The 25,597-nt window shown below is 40.2% G+C and overlaps 1 protein-coding gene across 2 annotated transcripts; it reads right to left on the bottom strand.

The window, feature by feature from the left end:
* Positions 1–225: 225 nt before the first annotated feature.
* Positions 226–25,566, bottom strand: wdr90 (WD repeat domain 90). 2 transcript variants are annotated; one of them, XM_044338282.1, is made up of 43 exons: positions 25,233–25,566; positions 25,009–25,100; positions 24,412–24,588; positions 23,976–24,114; positions 23,639–23,809; positions 23,044–23,170; positions 22,349–22,416; positions 21,822–21,934; positions 21,443–21,679; positions 21,199–21,261; positions 21,043–21,111; positions 20,807–20,917; positions 20,442–20,587; positions 20,277–20,334; positions 19,857–19,975; positions 18,347–18,508; positions 18,103–18,233; positions 17,867–17,983; positions 17,246–17,481; positions 16,525–16,661; positions 15,922–16,052; positions 15,515–15,645; positions 15,088–15,249; positions 14,414–14,542; positions 14,017–14,159; positions 13,873–13,913; positions 13,640–13,765; positions 12,311–12,475; positions 12,121–12,200; positions 11,928–12,030; positions 11,312–11,433; positions 9,462–9,618; positions 9,152–9,342; positions 7,773–7,941; positions 7,513–7,636; positions 6,081–6,252; positions 3,946–4,068; positions 3,469–3,637; positions 3,194–3,324; positions 1,787–1,930; positions 1,170–1,286; positions 946–1,030; positions 226–832 (listed from the first exon to the last, which is right to left on the bottom strand). In XM_044338282.1, exons 1-43 carry the CDS (start codon positions 25,243–25,245, stop codon positions 675–677), a joined length of 5,559 nt encoding a protein of 1,852 aa, XP_044194217.1. In that variant the 5' UTR covers positions 25,246–25,566; the 3' UTR covers positions 226–674. The 2 variants fall into 2 exon arrangements, with proteins under 2 accessions (XP_044194217.1, XP_044194216.1); XM_044338281.1 differs by having other exon boundaries at positions 12,121–12,203.
* Between the last annotated feature and the right edge of the window lie 31 nt (positions 25,567–25,597).

The following is a 25,597-nucleotide window of genomic DNA, read 5'->3' on the forward strand; positions in this document are numbered from 1 at the left end:
CCCGGTACTGGTAATTAGGGAGACTGTCATTCAAATTGGGAAGCCTGAATTCAACTCCTTCTGACAGGAAGTAACTTTTGTCGGAGCGTTCTTTCACAAAAACTGAAACTCAGTAGGATTCATGCAAACTGTTCTGGGTCACAGCGCTGTGGAAAGAGAAGACTCCTTTTGTATGTGTATGTGTGCACCAGCCTTGCATTGTTGGGAGTCATCTGACATTACAGATTTTAATTTCACATGCTGCTTTTTATTTAAACTCCAACCCATTGCAGAGGAGCCCACAAAGCATGAGTCTATCTGCCACTGAAAAACAGAAGGAACGACAGCAGCTAATCTCTGATCAGTTTTCATACTCGTTCTTTTTGTTGTCTTGAACAATGACAATAAAGCTCTATCTATTTACTCACAGCGAGAACTCCTAAAATAAATAGTGAAACATCAGAAGTGACTGGACACAAAAAACAATACATTCAATGAAAATGGCTGTATTTTAAAACCATACACATGAAACAAAATTCAAAAAAGTGGCAAAAAAGTATGCCTGTTTCCATAAAAATATTTGATAAAAAACATTTACAAAACGATAAAATTACATAAACTAAATACATAAACTAGGCACACGTGTAAGGGGATAAACCTACAAGGTTCGAGGTTCAAAAACAGAGCTGTGGCCCTCAAAGGCCCCGCACCTCCCACAGCAGGATCTCATTATAAGCCACAGTGAACAGAAGAGTCCCAGAGGGAGAGAAGTGACACGTCTGCAGTGAGTCGCTGTGCTGCAGAAAGTCCTGGAACCTGCCACTGGTCGACTTGATCAATTTCAGCACTCGCTCTAATAAGAGATCAAACATGTTGAGAAATTAATTAAAAACCTGCTTCAAACTTTCATTTCTGAAATCGAATTGAAAAAGCTTGCATTTCATGGTAAACAAGATCAGAGTTTACCTTTTGATCCCACAGCTATGAGTTGACTCTTGGAGGACAGGCTAAAGCATGTGGCCCAGTGAGGCAGCGCAATCTTTTTAATTATCTGGTAAAAAAAAACCCAACATATTGTCTGAGATTAAACACACAATTGTGGAACTTTCTGCTGGCAGCATCTGCTCTGTACACTTTGAGAAATAATGACACAGTGGGAGAGTGAATCAGGAGAGAATGATCTGTGGCACCTGTTTTTTAGCCAGGCTGTAGAAGGACAGCTCTTTCTCTACTCCGTAGCCGGTATAGACTACCAGGCCAGGGTCTGACGGGCAGAAGGCAGCTAGGGTTGGAGGCGGGGTGTCATCCTTCAGCACAATAAGTTGACAAAAATATAAGATGCTTAAAGATCAAACATGGACTGAGCTTCTAAGGACTTACAAAACAATAAAACAATATGCAGGAAACTTTAAAAACAACAAATAAAACACACTAATAATTTAAATTTAGGATAAAACAGGCTAAGAGAAAGTATCATATGCACATGTGTGGCAAGTGTCAAGTCAAATTTAACTCAAGTGTTATTTGATAGCTGAAGGCAGTTTTTGTACTTAACATCAGCTAAAATTACTTAAAGCATTTACTTTAAGAGAGTATTTTATGGCTGGTTAGGGTACGTATCAGCCCAATTGTTAAATCTTAAGCTTTTCTGAAGTACGCTAATAAGTCTTTACTTAACAGAAGGGATGCAGAGTATCAGTGAGACAAAAGTATGTAGGTGTATGTAAGGGATATACAGCAGCACTCAACATTTGGAGTGACATTTCTAGTCATTACCCAGTGCTACTACTTAAAATACAGATGGTACCTCAAAATAGGCCGGAGCAGGAAACGTCAGCCAGTCCAGCAGATCACACTTCTCCTTCAACCAATCGGCCGCCCACACACTGACACGTCTGTCAGCGCTGGCGGCCAACCACATCTCATTTCCCTCCAGTCCAAAATTCTTACACTGGGGATTAGAGGATGAAAAAAAATAAGTCATAAGATGTCACAAGAACCAAAGGAAGAATTTCAGAGAACACTCTTTTTTTACAAAAATGTTTAAATAGCATTGCATAAGATTCATGAAGCTTGTTTGTTGTAGCTGCGGAGAGCCAATAAAAGGAAATGTCAGACCTGTCAGCAGCACTTGTGCTGGAGAAACCCAAGTGCCATTTCATTTTCCAATTAATATAACGTGGTGATGAGGTGTCGCATAAATGAAGCGCATTAGAGAAGTGAAGTGGATATAAAAAGACCCTCTCAAAACAAATTGCATGTATGTCTATCCAGGAATAAAGACATTAACTGAAATGTATTCAGTGGTTACTTTCTATTACTGGTTGATATTGTGATTATCCACTATTGCATACAGCCAGTTCATGACAGAGATCCTCTGTTTCCCAGAGGATCTACACTCTGTGCTAGCATAAACATAAGAGTTAATTCAAGACAAAGTGGAGAGTTGACATTAGCGGTAGCATGACTGAACATACACAGAAAAGAGAAAAACCTTCAAGGAGAGCCAAAGAAATGCAGCACAGTTCAGAAACACCTCAGCAGTGTGCTCTAAGAATCACATTTTGAAGTCTATCACTCTAAATGTTGCTTATCAATTCAACAGACCCACTATTTCTTTTACTTTTTTAAAGTGTGAAAACATGCTTTGTCTCTTGACTTGATCAACAATCAATGCAACTGAAATAGATATGATAGATAGATATATATGTCTAAAATAACATGTTGATAATAATTAATTAGGAAGTCTTTATTCCTGAAGCAGGGTTTTCCACAGTCTATAAGCCCTAATGGCAAAAACACATTTAATTGATTTGAGTAGGCCCTTGAGTTTGATAAAGAAACCAATTAAATGGTGAAAGGCAGCATTTTTACAGTATTAAAGTAGCTTCATAATCAAATGTTTTTTATTTCTTCAAGGTGTGCCGAGTTTGTTTTGTAAACATAAGAGTTAATTCAAGACAAAGTGGAGAGTTGACATTAGCGGTAGCATGACTGAACATACACAGAAAAGAGAAAAACCTTCAAGGAGAGCCAAAGAAATGCAGCACAGTTCAGAAACACCTCAGCAGTGTGCTCTAAGAATCACATTTTGAAGTCTATCACTCTAAATGTTGCTTATCAATTCAACAGGAACCTCTCTCCATGTTTCTATTGTGCTGCCAGGTTAAGCTCTGCTAAAGCTCCACTCCTTGCTCTGATTCTGTGAGCTGACCTGTTCATTCACACACTGGATGGTGGTAATGGACGCTCCTTTGTGGTCCCTGATGACACGAATAGTCGCTCCATTCACAGGGCTGCTGATGGCTACCAGACCATTCTTCCCCGCTGAAAGGATCACATGACCTGCAGGAGGGGATGGGAGGGGAGGGGGGCAAAGTGGGGCCCGAAAAAAAAGTTCATTACAACATTTTATCAATGCAAGTAAGACATTTACTGTAAGTTCAGTGGATGGAAGGGTTGTGTGGACAGTTCAAGGTCCTTCCTCACCGTCGGCAGAGTACTGGACAGCAGTGACAGACACATGATGAGGATGTAGCTTCATCTCCATTTCTGAAGAGGAAAGCCGGAAGATCCGCAGGGTCCCGTCGCTGTATCCTGCAGCCACGCATGCACTCTCCTTACTCGAGGCAGGGCTCCAGCACACACAGCTGCAGGACTGACCAACAGAGACATACAAACTTTGAAGTTCATACAGGGTTCACACTGATGTTCAAGATGGAAAAATGTTATCCCTTATTGGATCGTTGATGGTTTTTAGCTTGAATAATTCCAAAAGCACTTTTATATTATTTTAAATTGCTTAACGTGATACATATTTGAATCAAGTTGTACAATACAGTCTGCTATATTTGTAAAATTTTCGATATTCTGGTATTCATTTCTATGATATTTCATAGAGACGGTAATTAGAGTTGTGGTTTGGTGCTTGAAATCAAATCTGTTTATTCCCGTGTATTGCCTCACCTGGTTAAGCACCTGGAACTGCACGACTAGTTCGTTGCTGGGGGCCGACCACACCCGCACACTGCCGTCCTCGCTGCAGGTGGTTAAGTGGCTCTCATCAGGGCTAAACACCACATCATTAACCTGGACGACAGAGAGGAGTACACACAGAGAATGAAGTTGTGTGTGTGTTTGAGACATACTGCAACATTTTCCCCTACGTTTCGCCAGGGCTACGTAACCGGTCAGTCTGGATAATCATGTTAGTATTAGCAGCGCTCCCCTAGCCTCTGAGGAACAGAGCTTTCTCCATCACGTTAGATAACTTTCATCTGACATTTTTTTCGGGGTTGCTACAGTCTCCTGCTGCACCCAGACCCACTATTTCTTTTACTTTTTTAAAGTGTGAAAACATGCTTTGTCTCTTGACTTGATCAACAATCAATGCAACTGAAATAGATATGATAGATAGATATATATGTCTAAAATAACATGTTGATAATAATTAATTAGGAAGTCTTTATTCCTGAAGCAGGGTTTTCCACAGTCTATAAGCCCTAATGGCAAAAACACATTTAATTGATTTGAGTAGGCCCTTGAGTTTGATAAAGAAACCAATTAAATGGTGAAAGGCAGCATTTTTACAGTATTAAAGTAGCTTCATAATCAAATGTTTTTTATTTCTTCAAGGTGTGCCGAGTTTGTTTTGTCTTCCTGCTGAAAACAGAAAATTTGTAGGTGTTATTTAACTTTTCCTGCTGTTTCTTTGCCTTAATTTAATTTAAAATAGTTCAAATGCTTGGTCCTGAACAGCTGCTTCCAAATAGGAAATACTTCTCTTCTGTGGGTGTTGCTTTTGATGTGTGATTGACAGGTCAGTAATATACCTTCACACTGCACACATATCACATCAGTAGGAAAAGCAGATGTAACTAATCACATTAATGATGTCTCTGGGTCATCTTAATGTGTCTGTGATCAGCATGCACAGTATCAACAGGGTTATCTGCAGTGTATTATGGTGGAGGTGGGCTGCCTCACTTGAATTGAGGACCATTCCTGATAATGTTAGAAAAAAAAAAAGAAAGAAAAATTCATTCAAAGTTCAGTAAAGAGAAAAAAACCTTAATCAAATCAATATTTGCTGTGACCAAGCTGTTCAAATAGTGCCAGTTGTCCTCAGTACACCTGCACACAGTTTTTAAAGGTACTGGGCAGGTGGGTTGTTCCAAGCATTCTGGAGAATTTGCCACAGTTCTTCTGTGAATTTAAGCTGTCACATTTCTTCTGTCTCTTCATGTAATCCCAGACTGACTCCATGATGTTGAGATCAGGGCTCTGTGGGGGCCAAGCCATCTGTTGCAGGACTCCTTGTTCTTCTTGTCACTGAAAATAGTTCTTTATGTCTGGCTGTATGTTTGGGGTCGTTGTCATGCTGCAGAATGACTTTGGAACCATTCAGACACCTCTCTGAATGTATTGTGTTATGGGTATGAATCTAAACATCTAAAGTGCCTAAAACTTTTACACAGTACTGTGTATATATACATACATATGTTAAGTCCTCCAGGAAGAAGCTCTATTAATGAGTTGAATGGAAGGTGAACTTGACAATCTCTGTAGCGCTGTACAGAGCTTTTTAAGAAAAAGCTCTACATTTGGCTAGATATTTCATCATGAAAATGTAAAGCATTTTTCTCAAAATGAGGAGGAATATACTGTGTATGCAGGTAAGATTTCAGCCAAACTGGGCTTTGTAAACAAGATTTAATGCAGGATGTAGAAGCTTTTTTTATTTTGGGGCATTTTGTGGAACCAAGCAACAGATGTTTTTCCCAAATAAACTAAAATGAAAAATGAATTGGCAGTGATACAAAATTTGCAAATATAACTGTAGCTTTTGGCAGACATGTAACCATGGTTACATGTGTAACCTGCCATGAGCATGAGCAGATGATGCCATCAATCCATGAGGGCTAAACTCAGTCAGGATGTGTTTTCAAAGTTTCCCTAATTTAAAAAGACGACTTGCAATTTTGACATCATTAATGAACAACACACTTATCTCCGAGTATCAAGCTCTATGATCCAGCATCTTGCAGAGACACAGAATGTGCATATGGTTATTTTTCACTTCCCCAATCTAAAATTTGTACCTTGCTCTTGTGCCCGCTGACCAGCCTGATGCTGCTGCTGTCTGACCAGTTGATGTACCAGAGGGTTCCCGCTGTAGTGCCAACAATGCCCATGTCCATTGTATTATCAAAAGCTGCGCTGACCGTTGTCCCGTCCAACATTATCTCTTGCTCCAACACAACCATGGTCCCACTAAAGGACAGACACAGGCGACCAGAAATAAAGAGCTCATTATTAAACAGAGACGTGGCCACTTGAGGATGAGAGTGTAGCACAATCAACATTATTCATTCTTCTCATCCTTCTCATGTACATTTCCAGGTCTATATTTATATACTGGGGTTCTACTAGAATATCTTTGCATGAATTACAGTTCAAAACCTCCCTCAGCCTCGTTTTAGCTTCTGTCTCTTTGAGACCCCCTTCCCGATGAGCCTTCCTCCAGCTCCAGAGGCTACGTAAACAAACAGTAGTAGTAGGATTTCACTTCTTTTCTCGTTATTTACTCAAAATGTCAATTTCTCAAATACATCCATACATGTTAAAGCCCAAATCAGATTTGAAATATGCCAGTGGACAACGCAAACAACTTGTGGAACAACCTTAGCAACAAAGGCTATAGAACGGATGTCTGTTTGTGGGCACATGCAAACGATCACACATCATTACAAGGAGGAAGTAGAGGTCATTTTACAAACTAATCGTTCAGAGCAGGTTGAGGATTTCAACTTTCAGGTAGCATTTTTACATATGTTCACCTCAGGTTTTGGAACTTTGACCATGTTTAACATAGACATCCGCTATCATGACAGTATAACAATAACAGAAAAGCGTAGGGAGCATATGTCCCCTTTAAATGTATCATTATTATAAACCGGAAGAAATAAATCTTGTTCAGATATAAGAAACTATCAAATATCACAGTGACATCACTTCTTTAAACTTACCTTAAGAGATTGGCTCTTATGTTATTTGATGTCCTTCTTTTTAATTATTTTTCTGTATCTCTATGTCTCTATTAATAGCGACTTGTGGGAGGTGTATAACTCCACTTCCTATGAGTCTTTAATATCCAGTATGCACACTGTCATACATGAGAAGGAATCACAGTGTAGCTTACAACTCAATAATATCACGATGCAGGCCCATGATAACTATGGTATAAAATACAGGTGATTCTGAAATATGCAATGTTGCAAGACAGTTCAATTATATGCAGTGGATAAAAACTTAAATGTATGAAGAGCAGAAGTCATAAATTCACTATACCTATTTACAACATGCTTTCCCTTTTGCAGAATTTTTTAGAAATGAAAGTGATCAAGTGTGTTCCTCTGTGTATCATGATTAAGGATGGCATATATGTATACATCACATAAAATCATTTTAAAAAGAGGTTACCGCCTAGATAAAAAAAAAACGGGAAGGATCATTAGAAAACAAGCCACAAACCTGTCTCCTACACTGGAGACCTTCCCCTGAGGCTTCACACCCTGTACAGCTTCTACCTCCCACAGTCGCAACCAGCGGGTGTTGCTGCCTGTCAACAGACGGTTCCCTCGACACAGCAGCACTCCTACATCAAGAAACCATATCGATCCAGTCACCATTAGTAGAAACCCAGGACCAAAGTATATGCAAGTCACATGACAACAATATTTTAGTTTATTTTACTAATTGCACTAAAACGTATATAGGAAGCCTTTCTGTACCAATCTCCCCCTCATCAGCTTCCCAGGTCATGAGGCAGCGCTGTGTCTCAATGTCCCAGACACAAACGTGTCCTCGATTGGTGGCGGTGAACAGAAAGGAGTCCATGTGGTGGCACAGAGCTGTCAGCTCCACATCACCCACCTCTGCTGGTGCTCTCACCCTCTGGACCTGCAATGGTGAAGGAGTGGTCAGTCCTTAAATAGTAAAGCAAATGCAACTAAAATCTTTACCCGATCAAAAAGTAATGCAGTTTTGATGTACTAATGTAAATATTGTAACCTGAAACGATTTCCTTTTTAAACAAACAATGAATATTCATGTCTGGTTGAGTATTTATTTTTTGTAGCATGACTGGCAGCAACAAATATGACAAGAAACTCATGTAAATCCCATGTGTTTTCATTTTGCCTTTGTTAGACTGTTTGACAGTCTAGAGTGACAGAAACATGGGGAGAGAGAGCCTGTCATCCCCCTCTGTCCCTCACTCAAAGCGGAGGTACTTGTTATATTATTTTTATTTTGTGCCCAGTGAATAAAATGAGTCTTCAAACTACACATACTGCGCTTGTTAATTTGTTCTTGATCTTGAAAACAACAGGACTGAGAATCTACAGTCATGCTAGTGACTAGATTAGCTAAATGCTAACATCAGCATGCTAACATGCCCACAATGACAACCCTAACATGCTGATAATGTTTACTATGTTCACAGTCATAGTTTATCATGTTAGTATGCTAACATTTGCTAGTTAGCAATGAACACACAGTTCAGTTGAGGATGATGGGAATGTCAACAGTTTTGTCAGTATTGTTGTCCCCAAAGTTATTACATTTCATCCTGAGGGAGACATGAATTTGTGTACCAAATTTCACAGCCATCCATCCAATAGTTGTTGAGACATTTATCTCAAAAACACAAATGTGAACCTCATAGTCAGTAGGATTCATCCTCTGGGGATCAGGAATGTCTACCCATCTAATACACCGACATTGCAATCCCTAGAACCAGGCTGCTATCATGGTTCAAAACAAAACAGTATGAATTCAACATCCACTTAAGTTGGAGCTTTTGGCTACATCATATGTTTTAAGCCAACATAAACAAGAAGTCATAGAGGTGTTCACAATTAGGCCTGATTATTTTCATTATTGATGAATCTGTCGATTATTTTCTCTATTAATCGATTAGTCGTTTGGTCTTTAAAATGTCAAAACATGTCGATCACTGTTTCCCAAAGCCCAAACTGTAACCTCAAATGTTTTGTTTTGTTCCGACCTACAGTCCAAAACCCAAAGATAAACTAAACGATTAATCAACTAATTGTTGCAACTCAGAATCATGAAAAGTTTGAACACCTAAACTTCTCTGGTCATTTACCTTGAGGTCTACATCCAGCCCATGGCTGTGCATGAGGCAAAAGTAAACCCCTTGGCTGCCAACGCAGGCCAGCTGGCTGGCTGCTGAGGGGCTGAAGGCTGCGTCATGGATCGGCCCTGACAAACTCACACTGGACAGCATCTGGAAGGTCTTGCTGCTCCAGAGCGCCACCTCTGGGTCAGTGAAGTCTCCTACAGGGTTTTGAGGGAGAAAAAAAAACAGTGGTCAAAGTTTAACTTAAGAGAAAAATACTAATGACTGATGGTTACAATACTATTGCACAGGAACATGTTTTTAATATTTTACTGACCAACAGAGAGGAAGAAGCGATCATCCCTGGAGAAAGCGAGACTCTGCACTGCCCCCCTGTGGTAGGAGATGGTCTTACGACAAGCTCCAGTCTGGACATCCCAAATGCAAATGAGGCTCCTGCTACCATTACTGCCGCCTGCTGCTGATGCCACTGTCTGGATAAGAGGTAACAAAGACACAGAGCACCATTCACCTTCATTGATAATTCTAACACGAACAACACAAAGTTGGTTAATAAAACCAAGATTTCTGACAGTTACCAATTATCATAACTCTCAGTAGTAGTAGCACCATGATTTTAAGAACAAACAGAGCAAAAACAGCCATGCTAAAGCAGCAGCTTGAATCACATGATGTCATCTAACAGGACCCATGCTGAACAAGAGAAGTCTCCTGAATTGTTCCTAGAGATGATTCACAGATGTTTGATCCAATAGCTTTTTAACACACTATGTTGGACAAAGACGTTAATTTTAATGGAAGCAGTTTCTTTAATACTTTGATTAAGCAGCCTTGTGAATTTCCTTTAGCAATTTATATTTCTTTGTGCTGATTTTCATAATTGTATGAAGCATAGCAAGTGTTTTCAAAGCCTCTCACTTGAACATCTGTTCTAAGAAAAGACTGACTGCTGGCACCCATGAGCCATGACATGTGCTAAGCACAAAGACCTCACACAGCAATGACTAACCAAACAGTACAATCAAGTGTAAAAATGCATCCACCCACTGATCAGACGTGCACTCTGGTCTCCTGGTAAGAAGGCAGTAAGTGGACTTAAGGATGTTAGTTTTCACAGAGTTCATTTTCTCGCTGAGGCACCTATCCCCTGCAGAGACTAAGCAACCAGCTGAAATACCTGAGTTCTTCCCCCACTGAGCTGACCAGTTGAGGCCGGTTCAGTCTATTTTGATTTAGTAACAGAGCATTTGCTCACCATCTGCTGTAAAACTTCCCTATAGTTCACAATGGGCAGAATTTGAGAAATACAGAGGTCATGAGTCTAGCCCCGCTAGACTGGGGTTCAGGGGTTCAGGGGTTCAGGGTTTCGGGGATTCGAGATGATGCCAACCTTTGTTCACAACACACCATACAGTAGTTTTGGCAATTCATCACTTTAATTTAACATTTTAAGAAATAGAGAAAATACCGATTACATGACCTCACTGTACTAAGTGGTAGCTACGGGCCTGTTCACAATATATGTTTTATATACGTTTGGTGATTTTAGATGGTGAAATCAATGTATTTTGCTAAAAATTAGAAACCTGTCCAGTACAGTAAAAAATGAGTGAACTAATGTGCTTTTAGACCAATAAAAATTCAACCTTGAGGTTGAACATTTTGCAGTTAACTGCAATTTCAGACATCCATAGGCATGTATTAACAGAAAAATAAAAAAATAAAAAAATCAAGGTAGATGATCATGCTACTGTAATAAAATTCTCACACTAAGGATGTTTTATCTTTTAATTTTCAGTGGATGAACAGATTGGCCTATCAGTCACTGAAGGTCTCACTATGGTGAGCCTTTTTTCCAAAATCAACTCAAAATGTACTGTGAGTGGGCACAATGGGTCAGGCTGCTTTTCCCAGAAGACTGAGAGCACTAATATAGTTTGTCCAACACCTAAACCAGTGCCTGACTATCAGTCTAGCTTAACAATTTTATATTCAATGTGACCTACATCCCCAGCTGCACACTCACTGTTTAAAATGATAACCGCAATGCTCAAAACTGTCAGGAAGACCAAAACCTGAGTAGAGAGCTCTTTGTCATTACTGTCCTACATTCTGCGTTTTAATTAGTTGTTATATAACTGTGAAGTCTCGAGCTGAGAGAGGTACCTGTGCATCATTAGTGACTGCAAGACAAGAGATCTCCTCACTGTGGCCCTGTAAGTGTCTCTGACTTCCTGTATGAAGATACTCCACCACCACCACACAGCCGCACGAGTACGCAAATAAACCTGCAACAGGAATTATTACAGGATAAGTCAAAACAATCACCAGTCTTTCTTCTGTGTAAATTTAGTCAGTTTTCAGAGTTTGAAGTTTAATTTCATTTGTTCATTGGTCATAGCTATAGTTCAGATCTAAACTTTAACATGAATTTTTAATATGAATTAAAGAAGTCACTGAAAACTGTTGTAGCTGTTAAACTCCTTTTTATATGTACATAATTTCTCATGAGAGCCTCAAGTTGTGAAATCAGGTGTTATGTTTACACCAGCATTTCCTGCTAATTCTTGTATCTCCTCTCTTTATAGTTTTGTGGACACTTTGTAAATGCAATTTTTAACTCATGAAACATTTTCTACTGAATACATTCATACTACACTTCCCACGTCAACTAAGCACTTGGATTTAACAGCCAACATTTTACACTTAAACTGCTCTAAAACAACACTTTCACACAGTTTTTATTTTACTTTTACTTATTATGCAGTATATTAACAATAACCTTGGTCAGGGCTCCACACCATGTTGCCACGCCCATTGCCATTGTAGCCAATCACTGCTTTCAGCTTTATGCCCTCTTCTCCTGGTTGTGGAGTCACAGCAGCCTGGATTGGAGAAAATATTAAGACTGAACAGCAAAGACACTAATATATATCACATGGCTACAGTCTATCAGTCTACCTGATGTTCTTTACCTGATCAAGAATAGAGGTCTTAAAACGTGGGAAAAAGTGCCTGTAACAATCTGGACGTACTGGCGTCTTCCCTTTAAACTCTACTAAATGACACAGATTACACAGAAATATACAGCAAGTTATTTATAAAACTCCAAATCTGCCATTAAAAAAACAGGTCAGCTTCTTAATAAGGCAGCAGGGGACTTGCCAGTGTCCAAATGACTGGTGTTCTGGGGAGAGGCATTGACCAGCTCTGTGACTTTAAGGAAGGACGTGGCAGGTCTGGGGTTAGAGGAAGAAGCTGGACCAGTGGCTGGGACGGGCACGGTTGTGATGGTTGGGGTGTCATCACAAAGAGACAAGGAGCCCAAAGCTAAAAGAGGGAGACAGGAGAGAAAATATGACTGATTTAAACTTAATAGTCAAGTCCCTGCGTCCACTCAACACCTCTGTTTTAGCCATTACCACCAGATACACAAGTGTTGCACATAACTCTTGGTGTTGCTAAGCAACTAGTGAAATGTGAATGTTAAAATATTCTTGGATGCACCCAGATCTGAAATAATTCAGCTGGAAGCATCATTAAGCAGCATCTGGGTAAACAGTCACATCCCAGTATTTGCTGACTGTTATTGTGCTTCCACAGTCAGCACTACAATTAAAAAGTCATTAGAAGTCCATTTATTTTCCATTGGCCTGACCAACCAGGTAAACTCCACCAACATGTGGAGGTTCAAGACGCCAGCAGCAGCAGCTGGCGACAGCTAAAGATTTTGCAATAATCTTAAAAGTTCAGTTTCTATGCTGCCTTGGTTCCTCCACCAATGAGTTTAATTCTTATACAGTTATTCCACCTTGCAAATGCTAAATCATCTCAATGTTGACTACAGTTACTCGAAGCTGTACCGTTCTCTGTAACTGTTTCGTTTCTAACACTACAAGGAAAATTTCAGCTAAAGCAATGCTGAGCTAGTGAACACACATCACTGAGGATAATGTTAATCTTACCTAAAAATTCTTTGGAGCAAACCTTTCCTCCTTCAGTTCAATAAAAGTAAATAAAAGAAATCGAATGGATCATCATCAAAAGTTTGCTTCCAACTAATGTGTGATAATTGATTTTAAATGCTGAATGCAAGTTAGAAACACAGACCTCTCCTTGCACTACTCAACACTACAACAATGTCAACAAGTTACTATTGTCTACTTACTAAAAAATACTCAATCAAGCATTTTTTGGAGGCAAGGTTATCAATGTAACTAACACCTAACTACTGTATAGGTGTAAATTTACTCGACTTCTTAGCTAAAGTACTACTAACTCAGTAGTCATTGCAAAGTGATGAACACCAAGGCAGATTTGTATAAATGCATCTTTTTTTTCCTCAAGAATCACCCACAATTGTCAGAGTAACGCAAACCATGAACAAATTGCTCACACTGTGCACAAAGTCATTGAGTTTAGTCAGCTTACCAAAACAATAACAATAAGTGATGTGTTGGAGGGAAATTCAAAATTGGAACAGAAAGCTCTTACCACCCTGCTCAACTTGGTCCATGGTGCTGACATCCAGTCGTGGTGGAGGTGAGGTGGGGAGGGGCGCTGTCTGTCGAGGCATCCCATTGGACAACTGAACTCCATGAACCTCAGCCTCTGGTAGAGCTATTAAGTCAAAAAACAAAACATTTGAAATTGGTAATAATGAGACAATGTCTAACAGGTACAAATTTTAGTATGCTAGTGTGACAAAAAACACAGAATGAGTTTACCTGATTTGGCAGCAGAAGAGTAGCTTACTCTGAGACGTGAGCTGCAGGTAAAGACAGAGTATATCAAACATTTACCGATAAAACTTTTAAGTGTAACACACACACATTTATAACAAGATTCAAACATTCAAAAGGGTTTAGTACCAGCTGTCAGTTAAAGACCCAACAGGGTTTGCAGGGTTTGCCAGGAAGTCCCACAAGAAAATGGCGTCGCCCACTGAGACTACGCCGAGTTGGTCAGGGGTGAAGCTCACCTGGCGGATGGGCTGACTGTGGCCTATAAACATCTGGGACACAAAAACACATTTGCGTTACTACTGACTCAATATTATATACTATAATATTGATAATAGAGGAGAAGACAGCATAACATTTTAACCATAGAATTGAACAGTAAAATAACTTTTAACATCAACATCCATACTTGTGAAATACATGTGGGGGCAGCAGTGACTATCAAATATAAATCAGTGGCGAATTAGTGGTTTACATTCTAGTCAGTAGTACTCTAAAAGATTTATATTCTTTAATTTTTGACTACCTGTGAGTTTATACCAAGCTGCATGTTATAATCCCACACTTTCACAGCATTGTGTCCTGCTGTCAGCAAGAATCGACTGTCTTCACTCACAGCCAGGGACGAGCACTGGTGTTTGTGCACCTTAGACACCTGTTAGGAGGACAGAAATCCAGTCAAAAGCAAACACTCCAAAATATGTTTCAAAAAGGAAAAAATGATACACAACACTGTACACATCAAAACTCTCATGACTACAACTCTCTCGTTTCTATTTACAGACATATTTTCCACATTCTTCTACCCCGCCAGCTTCATGTTATCACTAGCTCTGCCAGCTTCTAGATATGTTGTGCTGACACCCACTTGTTCCTCCAAATTCGATTGTAACTATGACAATATCATAGTATGTGACCTTTTACAATAGACTATACACGGTCTCACTAACTTACAAGGTATCCACATTTACAATTCTAAAACATTATAAGATCACTACTGTCAAGCAAACAGAGCTATTATTATTTTTCAAGTATAAAAAAAGATAGAACAGAACAGGCAGGGAAAAGAATCAGAATGATAATGAGACCTTTCTTTACATCCCTTTCTACCTCTAAAGTAAATGCTCTCTCTTGGTTCTTCTTAACAAGTCTTTTGTAGGGCACACAGTCAGCTAATTTGTTAAAGTTGAGCAGTGTTACCTCCCGCAGCAGACGGCCTGTCTTGGTGCTAACCCAGAGGATTTTGTTTTCAGATGTGGCAACCAGCAAATGTTCAGTGGAGGCTGGGGAGAAGCAGACTTTCAACGCAGAATCCAGACGGGGGCTCTCTACGTCCAAAATACTCACATCTACATGGAGCAACTACACAGGGATGGTACAGGAAGACAACAAGAAGAACACATAGAACAACATGATCTCCAAAGCTCACATGATATGATGAATATATTTTAATTGGTGGGAGTGGGAACATTACAAGCATTACAAGCACATTGGCAAAGGAGAATGCCACATAACCAAAGGGTGATGCTGCCTCTCCACTAATTCATCAAGTCTTAAATCTCATCTGAAATTAGCTGAGCAACGTGTCAAATGGTATGCTGCTGTGAGGTGACAGTGTGCAAGATACCTCATCCAGAGACCGTGCATCAGCGATGGTGACGATGTACTCCGAGGGACCAACAAAAGCCAGACAGAGGCTGTCACTGCTCACCGTAAGAGCATCCGGAGCACGCTCAGTGCCTTGGGCTATCATATTACCTAGCCAATCAGGTATTGATTGTTAGTCAAACAATAGTGAAGTTGTCTGCCTGATATGCTAACTTACGTCTGTGATTCAAACTTCTTAAGCTACACTGGCAGAATATTTACTGTAAAGTCTAGTTAATTAAATAAGTGAATTAAGGTACTCAGACTTCACACTTTAAGATTTCATAGAAAGTGTATTTTAATCTAGGATGAAGTTGATTTAAGTTCACATTTCTGATAAGTGTTACATCAAATCATGTGTGTTGGTGAGTGCGTGTGTATACATACACACAACTCTGATCACGCTGTGTTCTTCCTCAGAGGAGTTGTAGAGTGCTAGAGAGCCCTGGGAGCCAGCGCTGTACATGAAGTCTCCATCCGGAGAAAAGGCGAGACCCACCACTTCGCCTCTGTGCTGCCTATGATGTGTATGTGAATAAAGAGACAAACACACAGATGAGAACACAAAAGCAGTCATTACTGTCTCAAAGAGGTTATGCTCCAAAAGCAGGAAATACCCATTTACAGTTAAAAGAGCAGTCAGACCTGTAAGTGTTATTTATGTTAAATGAGAATTGCACATACGTGGCTTTACCATCAATGGAAAGAATAATCCAGCCACTGTATTGAGCTTTGTATATGAGCAACAGCATGCCTGATTATTATAATAAATGCAAATTATGCCCCTTACACCTGGCCCACAGCTGAGACTGGCTAAGCTGAGGAAATAAGGTCAAGCATTGTATCTAGCTGTGTTTTCCAGTAATTAGACACAGCTTAATATCCTGTACTATGGCAAATAGAAATTGTGCCCGTGCAAAGTTTTTGTCATTGAAAACAACAACTGCAGCCAACATTAGAACTTCTATTTGCAGGTTTGTTCACACGTACTTGTGTTCAGCCAACAGCTTGGCACTGGAGATGTCAAAAACTCTGACGATGCCGGAGCTGAAGCCACAAGAGAAGACCTGCTCGCTGGGATGGAAGGCCACTGAGCAGGGGCTGTCTTCTGACACAAAGTCATACAACTAAGCACAGGAGACAACAAGACAGACATTCAGTTACATAGTAAGTAAGCCGACGGTAACATAATGGTACCTAATAATGTTAGTGTCAGTGTCTTTAGTTTAAATATACTGAAACTGAAAGATATTGAAATTAATGGATTAATTAGTTCAACAAATCACATAAACACAATTTATTGCAGTCTTACAAAGCAAATGGGGTGTGGGTGGCCAGTTTTTCCAACAAACGCAGACAAACTTAACAACTATCTCTCCTAATCTAGTGAACTGACAAAACTGCCTGGGAACAACAGCCTTGAGCCTTGCATGGCCTTGCTTCAACAGAGAATGGACACACAAAACTGAAGACTGAAGGCCAGTGTCTAGTTTTCTTGTCAACATAGACCTGAGCCTTTTGTCTGGCTCAATAAATTAAAAAACAGTGTCTCTTAGATGGAATTATAAAAACATTCAATTGATTTCCCTTCAGCCCAGCTGAAGTGCTTTATTCATAATATTTATGAATAAAGCACAAAAATAGTAGGCTGTGGTTGTTATAAAAATGCAATAAGACTTGCTGAGAACATGGAAATGTGGTTTTCATTGACCTGATGCAAGGAATCCATATTCCAAATGCGCACTGTGCCATCAGAGGAAGCTGTTGTGAGATGCCTGCGAATGCCATCCACACTGAAGCCGAGCACAGTGTCTGTATGCGACCTCATAAGTGTGTTGTAACCACGGCTGCTCACATCAAGGAATCCCAGGTTACCAGTAGAGGTGGCTGCCAGCACCTGAAGACTGTCTGATGAGACTGACACCAGGCTCACAGGTCCCTCATGCTCTGGAAAACAATGATATGTATCAGAGTATTTCTCTGAATAGGTTCTTGGGTGTATGTTAGCAATACAGCAGATGCAACTACACAAAAGGAGCAAATGAATCCAATACTGGGCCATAGAATAATTTTCAGAGAACATTAAAAGCAAATGTTTAAATATAAAGTATTTATGATACAGCTAAAAAGGCAGAGAAGTTGTTGAAGTTTGCGTTGAAGCCAGCTGTTCCTGTAAGTCAGTACAAATCTTATGCCAGCCAGAAACTAGAAAATGACCATCCATACATTAATGAACTAAAAATTATTTTACTGCCTGTGGGGTGGAGTGGGAACTTTCAGCTACTGTTAGTTTGCTGCAGTTAAATGTTATGCCACGCCCCACTGTGCTTACCAGCCTCCAAGAAGACAGCAGAAAAATCGAGAGGCCAGAGCCGCAGGAAGCCATCTTCAGAGCCTGTGGCACAGAAGGACGACGACACGCTGATGCTGTTGATGGCGATGCCTGGACCTGGACACACACACACACACATACAACTTGATGTCCTCTCAGGCAAGTTTCTACCCAACCCGCTGCTTTGAACTACTGAATAACAAACACTTTATCTCTCCGACTGATTTCAGACCCACCTGTGTTAAAAGTCCATTTCTCCCTGCGCTCTGCATGCTGCTGCTGTGCAGGCGACAACCTCCTGACATTTCTAATAACAACTCTGCTGTAGTCTATCTCGAAGATATGGCCGCTCCGGCTGCTGGCATATCTATGGTAAAAATAGGACCTTGTGATCATTAAGTTTGCAGTCAGATCCAGAACATATTTATACTTCTTCCAATGATAGATAAATCCTGTATTCAGACTGGTGTGCTCTCTCACAGTGTTCGATCATCAAGATGCTGATAGGAAGAGTTTCCCTCCTCGAACGCCACATCAGTGAAGTCCAATGAGTGGTAATCACCCAGGTTGACAGGACATGAGCGGAGTGTCCCATTCCGCACTCGCCACAGACGGATATTGTCACGACCACACGACACCAACCTAAAACCAGAATCAAGCACACACACAGAACAACTCATGCTCTTAGAGTCGTGGTTTACAGACAAGCTGACATGAGGCCTATTTCCTCTTATCACTTCCACATCTTCATGCAATAAGAGTGTGAGAGTGGACCAAAATCTGGAGAGACACATCTGCGGAATTAACCATAACCCCTCATTCCCCTCAGGATACCTCTAGCAAGGAAAACACACTGCATTTTAACAACGCTTCTGTATGTGCAGTGTGGCTTTTCCTATACCGGCCTTAAAAGCTACATCTTCTAAATCCGATTAATGTCCCACCGTGTCTTCCCGGATGCTGAAGATTTAACAACCTACTGAGAGCTTTAAGGGATCACGAGTTCTGTGAATGCCAGAGATCTGGCTGATCTGCCCTGAGAGATGCTTGAGCACTGTGGAGTCGTCTCACTATCACAGCAAACTGCCATAGCTACCAACCATGCTTCATATTATGCTAATGCAGCATTCCAAGGTCTTCATACTCTAAATAATGACACTCTTAGCTCTTTGGGTAATATAATGATGACTGTATTTAATCTTCCTTTGTATTTTCAGTGCAGGAATCTATTTTCTCATTTCTAAGTAGCTTTAGTCATTGATCAGTTTAGTTACTGATCACTCGGTAGCTCTCCAACTAGCTGTTACTAATACTGAGTCATGCAAAGTGTGATGATTCAACCAATCAACATACCTGTGAGATCTACATCCTAATCCTGCAAGTACCTATGGAGAATATCTAGGTCTTTTTCATATCTCCATGTGTATGTTGTGTGTAAACGCTGTCAATAATATCTATAAGTCAGTAAGTCTATTTGTGAGAATGTGTTGCCTGTGTGTATATGTCTACGTGCATGTGCAAATCTTTTAATATCGGTGTCCCTCAAGTTTCAATAGCTAGAGTAGTGGTGGCTTACTGTCTGGAAGTAAGTCTCCATTCAATATTTGCCACAGACCTCTAAAATAGTGTCATACAGCCTTATGCAAGATGTGCAAGGTGGGGATCACTGGCTGTCAACGTTACTCAACGAAACAGAGCCGATGCTCCAATGTGATCAACATCTGTGTTTTGTTTTTATGTTAACTTTAACTTGTGGCATGTTTTTATTGTATGTATGTTTTTATGGTCTTAATTATAACTTTTATTCCTGTGAAGCACTTGGTGCATTTTATCTGAGAAAGGTGCTATACTAAATAAAGTTATTATTATTATTATTATTATTTACTCTCAACAGGTCAACAGATGGAAGGACATATGCACAAAAATGTTCCAAAATATGCAAATGTACACTGTTGTTATCAGAAATAGAAACAGAGAGAAGAGAGGGTACCTTGTATCATCAAAGAAGGCAACCTTCATGGTGTGGACGTCCACATCTGTGTGTGCTTTGGCTAAAATGGTCACCTCTCCACCTTTACTAACATTGAGAGTGTTCCACACCACCACCATCTATGAAAAGTAAACAGAGGCAGTCAGCTCACAGCTTTGCTGAGTCACAGACTCTAATAAGGGCGGGCAATTTATAGCGTGTCATTTAAGATTATAACAAGATGAGTCATTTTACTGTAAGTAATGATTTAAGGTGTTGCTTAGCGATTTTTCCTCTGGATCTAATGATACCCACAATTCTCAATAGAATCTGTAGAGAGTCGTGATTCTGGGTGCAGCTAGTACTAACTGCCTTTATACACAAATGAGAAAAGAAGCCCTTGAATTTTCATGTGGGCAAATTTGCATTTGTGGCACTTACGGTTTTACTGTGGCTGTCTTTACCCACTCCGCAGAGAATGCCTCCACTGTATGAGAAGCTTTGAGATGGAAAAAAAGACAAAATTAGTGCAAGCAAGCAGCGGTCTATGTCAGCCCAGAGCTCACTGTGTATGTAAGATAACTGTGTGTGTATGCAAATGGTTACCTAAGAGAGGATAATGAATGTGCGTGAATCCTGAACATGGCCAGACAGTTTCCTTTGTTGTAGTTCCATACTCGAACTACACTATGGTTGCCAGTTTGTGCTGAGGCGAGCACTGTTGTGTTGCCATTGAAAGCCAACGCAGACACCTACAGAGAAAACACACGGACAGATGTTGCAAGAATATCATTTCTGAAACACAAGAGACTTCTCTGTTTACTGAACACATGGAACTGCATTCGAAGGCCAGGGATTAGTTGAATTACCTCAGCACTTTACTTAGGATGCTGCCAGAGTCAGCTGTGCCATCCTATACATTGGAAGAGATTCTGCTGCGGCGGAAGTACAACACATCACAGCTCATTTACCTTATCAGTGTGGCCGATGAAGAATCTCTGCTGGTTAGAGGATATCTTCATAGAGACGATAATCGCGTGACATGGATATACTACTGCATCTCCCGATTTGGTCCACAGGACCTACAGTATAATAAAGTACAGCAGACCTATATAAGTCTTTCGTGTAATGCATTTTATTTGTGATCTTCAAAGTCAAAAAGTATGTGAAGCAAAGTTGATAAAGGTCTCTCTCTAAACGAGCATACGCATTTGGTGGTGGCTCCTCCAAAGCCGATGATTCGACTGAGCCTCAGGATTGGGTCTGGAAGCAGCTTCTAACAAAGAGAGCGGGAAAAATAAAAATGATTAAAAATGTCTCAGCAGCTCCTTTCATTTTAGTCTCCACTGTTCTCAGCTCTTACCTGCTCTTTGGTGTCTTTGGACGATGATGAACGGACAAGATGAGCGACAGGAGTGCAAACAAGCTGGGAATATAACAAGACCAACAGTGTTTCTACACAACTGTAAGAGCTATCTTGGAGTCAAGGACATGCAATGTACAGAACATGATGTACAGAGAGAGACAGTAAGAATGTGGTATATAATGGGTTTCCTTTTGCTTTTAAGTATGGTTGAGTGTACAATCTTGTCAGTATGAAGCTTCACCTCCTCTTCACTTTCCTCCCCGTGTTTGCCGAGGCCCTCTTCAGGATGCACGAACACATGAATGCCGTCGTCATCAGCATCACAGGGTGGCCTGGGTGTGAGTCGATGTGAGATGGAGCGTGTTGACTCCTGCTGATGTTGGTCATCATTATGGCAAAGCCAGTCACCGCTCTGGTGCATGGAGACCACACCCAGCTCGGGTATGCTGGTCACCACAGGGGGTTGATTCCTCGGGAGCTGAGGAAGACAGAAGGAGGAAAAAATAAAAATGAAAAACAAACACTTCAGCTCAACCATCTGCCATATCTTTAGAGACAAATTTGAGCAGATTGGAATCGCTGTGGCTTGACAGAAAGCTACTAACTGTTATCAATCTTACTGATTTTGGAGTGGTGATCTGCTGGATGAGGGACACACGATCCTGAACTGGTTTGCTGAGGCTGACACAGCGGGATTCTTCTCTAATGGGGCTTCGATGGTTGGAGACATGTCCTGGGAAAGAGAGGAATATGGAATTGAGTAATTTACAACACATTTTTATTAAGATTCAAGAGAAGTGTGTGTGCTTAAAGTAAAAGTAACTGGCTCGTCAGAACAGCTCTGATTCTACAAATCTTCAGTGGTAGTGATTTAAAATTTTAATTAAAAGCTCCAAAGGCTCTAATTTATGTTGATAAATAAGTAATAAAAATTACATAGAGTGGGATGAAAAAAAAGATAAGCATACTCTGTTCCTCATGCAGAACTAACTAAAAATGTATTTGAATTTCTTGTAAATGAAAAAAAAAAAAAAAACAACACACATTTTAATAAGTCTCAAGGAAAATCTAAAAAAAAAAACAAAACACAAAAACAACAGACAAAACAGCATTGCATGCAACAACATAAAAAGCTTTAAATACTTACTGGCGTCTTGCCTGGGATTGCCTTTCTGAATGGAGTCAAAGGGTAACTTTGTTCCCTCTGAGGGAAACCTGTTGGATTGAGACAAGATGAGAGAGTCCATGGCAACACAGCGTGACATGGCAGATAACTGTAGATTAGATAACGATAGACATCAGAATAGATATTACTTTATACAACAGCTATTCTGAGCAAATAAATCAGATTGGTCATATATAACTGCCAGTAGTGTCTATAATAATAAAATGAAAAATTCACCTTAAAGCTTTTCTTCTACTGCTACATCACCTGTATGTTATCCATTGCAGAACGTACCCTTATTCACTATATAACTGAGTGTTGTGTTTTCCATTTTGGTAACCCAAGTTGACACATTTACAGTACAGAATTACTCTCCACATGGATTTCTACCTGTGTAATAGTTATGTTGGCACAAAACAGTCAACTCAAGAAGCTGATTCTGACCAGTTCACATCAAAACCTCATGTTTATGAACGTTTTAGGTTGTCAGATCTCTACTGAAGCTGCACTGATAAAATTATTACTAATAATTTAAAAAATGTCCTTAGTGTTATAATATTTACACCACCCAACAAAATATTATAGGCCCTGAAATGCAGAAAAGTGGTTCAGGGTATATGTAGCCTTTAGCATAATGCCACTTATGCACATGCTGTTCCCACGTAAGGTTACTCTACCTGATGCAATCATAGAGGTCATGCCAGGAGTTTCCCTTGGGCACAGGAAATGCCATGTCTCTGGGTATGGGACCTGTACCCTGAGAACAGGCCAGACCCATCAGCTTGGCTTCACTGAAGGACACTCCTGTTGAAAGAGAGGTTTGGACAAAGAGATGAGGAAGGTAAAGCTTGTCATGCATGCACAAAGAGGACATCACATTGTTTATTCAAAAATCTGAGGATGCACTCTGGATGAAGCTGCCTTCATGACACTGAATGACGGATATGTGAAGGAAATGTTCTTGTCTTGTTTGCCAAGGCAGATGTTTGGATCGTTGAATTGAGTGATTTAAATAAGTAAGGCTTTATGATTGAAAGGGTTCTTTCAAAAATCCCGTTAAGCCATATTTTCTTTGTCTGTGACGCTGAAAAATGTCGTCTTCATTTTCTTCTTTCATACACTGAAGTGCCCTTGAAAGAGAAGCACGGGTACATCTTTGCATCCAAATGACAGCACATGTGGATAGGTGCATATAGATTATATATCTGTGTTCCTATCCATAGTGCTGGAGGACATATGTAAACTCAGTCACTTGGATGATGGGAGTCTCACCAGGATCTAAAAGCAGGTCACTAGTAAACATGTTTTTCACTGCCATGTTGGCACAAAGCTTGACGCTCTTCAGGTAACTGTAGCAGCGGTTGAGGTAGAAATGGAGTGTGTACTGCAGATCCAGTGTCAGACAGGTCCAACGCACCGAAGTAGGGGCTGGACCCACCAAACCTAAGCCACATAAACATAAATACTGTTAGTACTGTGGCAATACATGCAAGATTATTTACTTAAACACAAAAGTAGCAGTAGTTTACTTTCAGTAAGCACATTAAGTGATTAAAAACGACATACAAATAATGGTTCATGCGTATAAGTGTATGTGTGTGTCTTTTACCGTGTCTTGCGGACTTAGCCGTACTTTCATAGACTGAATCCTTTGCAGCCCCACAGAGGAAAGGAAACTGAAGTGATGTAGGTGTAGACTTGAACTCTTTGAACATGTTGGAAAAGGAGATACGGACCACCTGGCCCTCCTACGTACCACAGCACAGAGAGAGGGAAAGAATTCGGAATTTCTATTAGATCGTAATGCCAAAATATTAAAAAGGCATGATTCGAAATGCCAAAGATTAAAACTAACTCTGTTAAAGCAGAGCTATGGATTAGACTCCCAATGGATATTATAATAAACTCCTGTCACATGACTATAAATACAAAAATGAAAGGAATTTCTGAAATGCTAGATCATATGGACAGATAAATTCATATATCCATTGATTTCATCAAACATACACATGCTTATGATCATCCAACCATATCAGGATTCATACCTCTGCAGCAACATCCAGGGTGACCACAAAATATTTGCCAGGGGTGGGCCTGAAGAGAAGGTAAAAATATTGCCCTGTCAGCCCCAGAGACTGATGGCTGTGTTTGGGTATCAGGATGTAGCTGTTGGCAGGAACAGAACCCCTGATCCGAAACACTGAACACTTCAGCTTCTTGTCCTGAACGATTTCATGGAAAGAAAACACAAACTTTGGTGTTATTACTTAACAGTGATACTACAAATAAAATATGTCTTTTGAGAATCAAGCTCTCACTTCCTTTACACTTGAACGTTGGCTGAGGATTGTTTGTTTAGCATATTTACTTTCAGGGGGTATTGAGCGTATGCATGAAGGGCAGAGTCAAGGATTATGCTACAGTAATGTTTTGAAAAGTTTATATAGAGGTTGTGATACTCTTTTCCACTATGAAAACTAGACACTGTTGGAGTCCACTGTATATTACATGCAAATCAAGCTGACCACACAAACTTTTTATAACCACCTTTCCAGCCAACAAGGCTGGAGTGTTTGATATTGAAAAGATAGACAGTCACTTTAACCACCACAAGTAACTTATACTGTGCATCACCAAGTTACCGTGTATGTTGACACATCTCCCTCTTTTGACGACTTTTTCCAGTCTTCAATTCGGACATGTTTAAATATGTTGACATAAGGATGCTGCCAACCTGCGAGGTCAAAACAGGGTTTAGTAGTAATAATTATAGCAACATTATGGTTGTAACTCAGTTATTTGTTGTTATATAATTTAGTGTTTCCCTTAATAGCAAATTTAAGTGACAACTTAAAGTTAATTTTACCTTTGGAGGCCATTGATAGCGAATATCGCCAATGGGAAATCCACCTGTTGAATCAGTCTTGCTGCAACTTAGCAAAACTCAACACAACTCGAACAGCTAACTAGTGTACATTTAGAGGTATTAGCTTGCAAACAGACAGCTACACAACCGGTAAAGCTCCTTCTCCGTTTCCCAATGATTAAAACGATAAAAACATTTGTTTCACATCACAATAGGATGCGTGGGCTTTTCCAGTTCTCCCGGGTACCGAGTAAACAACAGGTTTGATTTGACATCTACCGCTGTAGTAATTATGTGCTTCCCGCTCCAGCGTCCGCCGTTGCCAACGACAGCACGGCGCTAATGACGTCTGTGCGTCATGATCG

Source organism: Thunnus albacares, chromosome 20, assembly GCF_914725855.1.
Source record: "Thunnus albacares chromosome 20, fThuAlb1.1, whole genome shotgun sequence".
Lineage (NCBI taxonomy): Eukaryota > Metazoa > Chordata > Actinopteri > Scombriformes > Scombridae > Thunnus > Thunnus albacares.

What these genes read in the sequence shown, in the direction of transcription:
- wdr90 (XM_044338281.1), bottom strand. An exon ending in GAGATGTGTCAACATACACG is followed by an intron (nt 24,589 to 25,008) that starts GTAACTTGGTGA and finishes GAAATCGTTCAG; the next exon opens with GACAAGAAGCTGAAGTGTTC. An exon ending in GGGAGGAAAGTGAAGAGGAG is followed by an intron (nt 21,262 to 21,442) that starts GTGAAGCTTCAT and finishes TTATATTCCCAG; the next exon opens with CTTGTTTGCACTCCTGTCGC.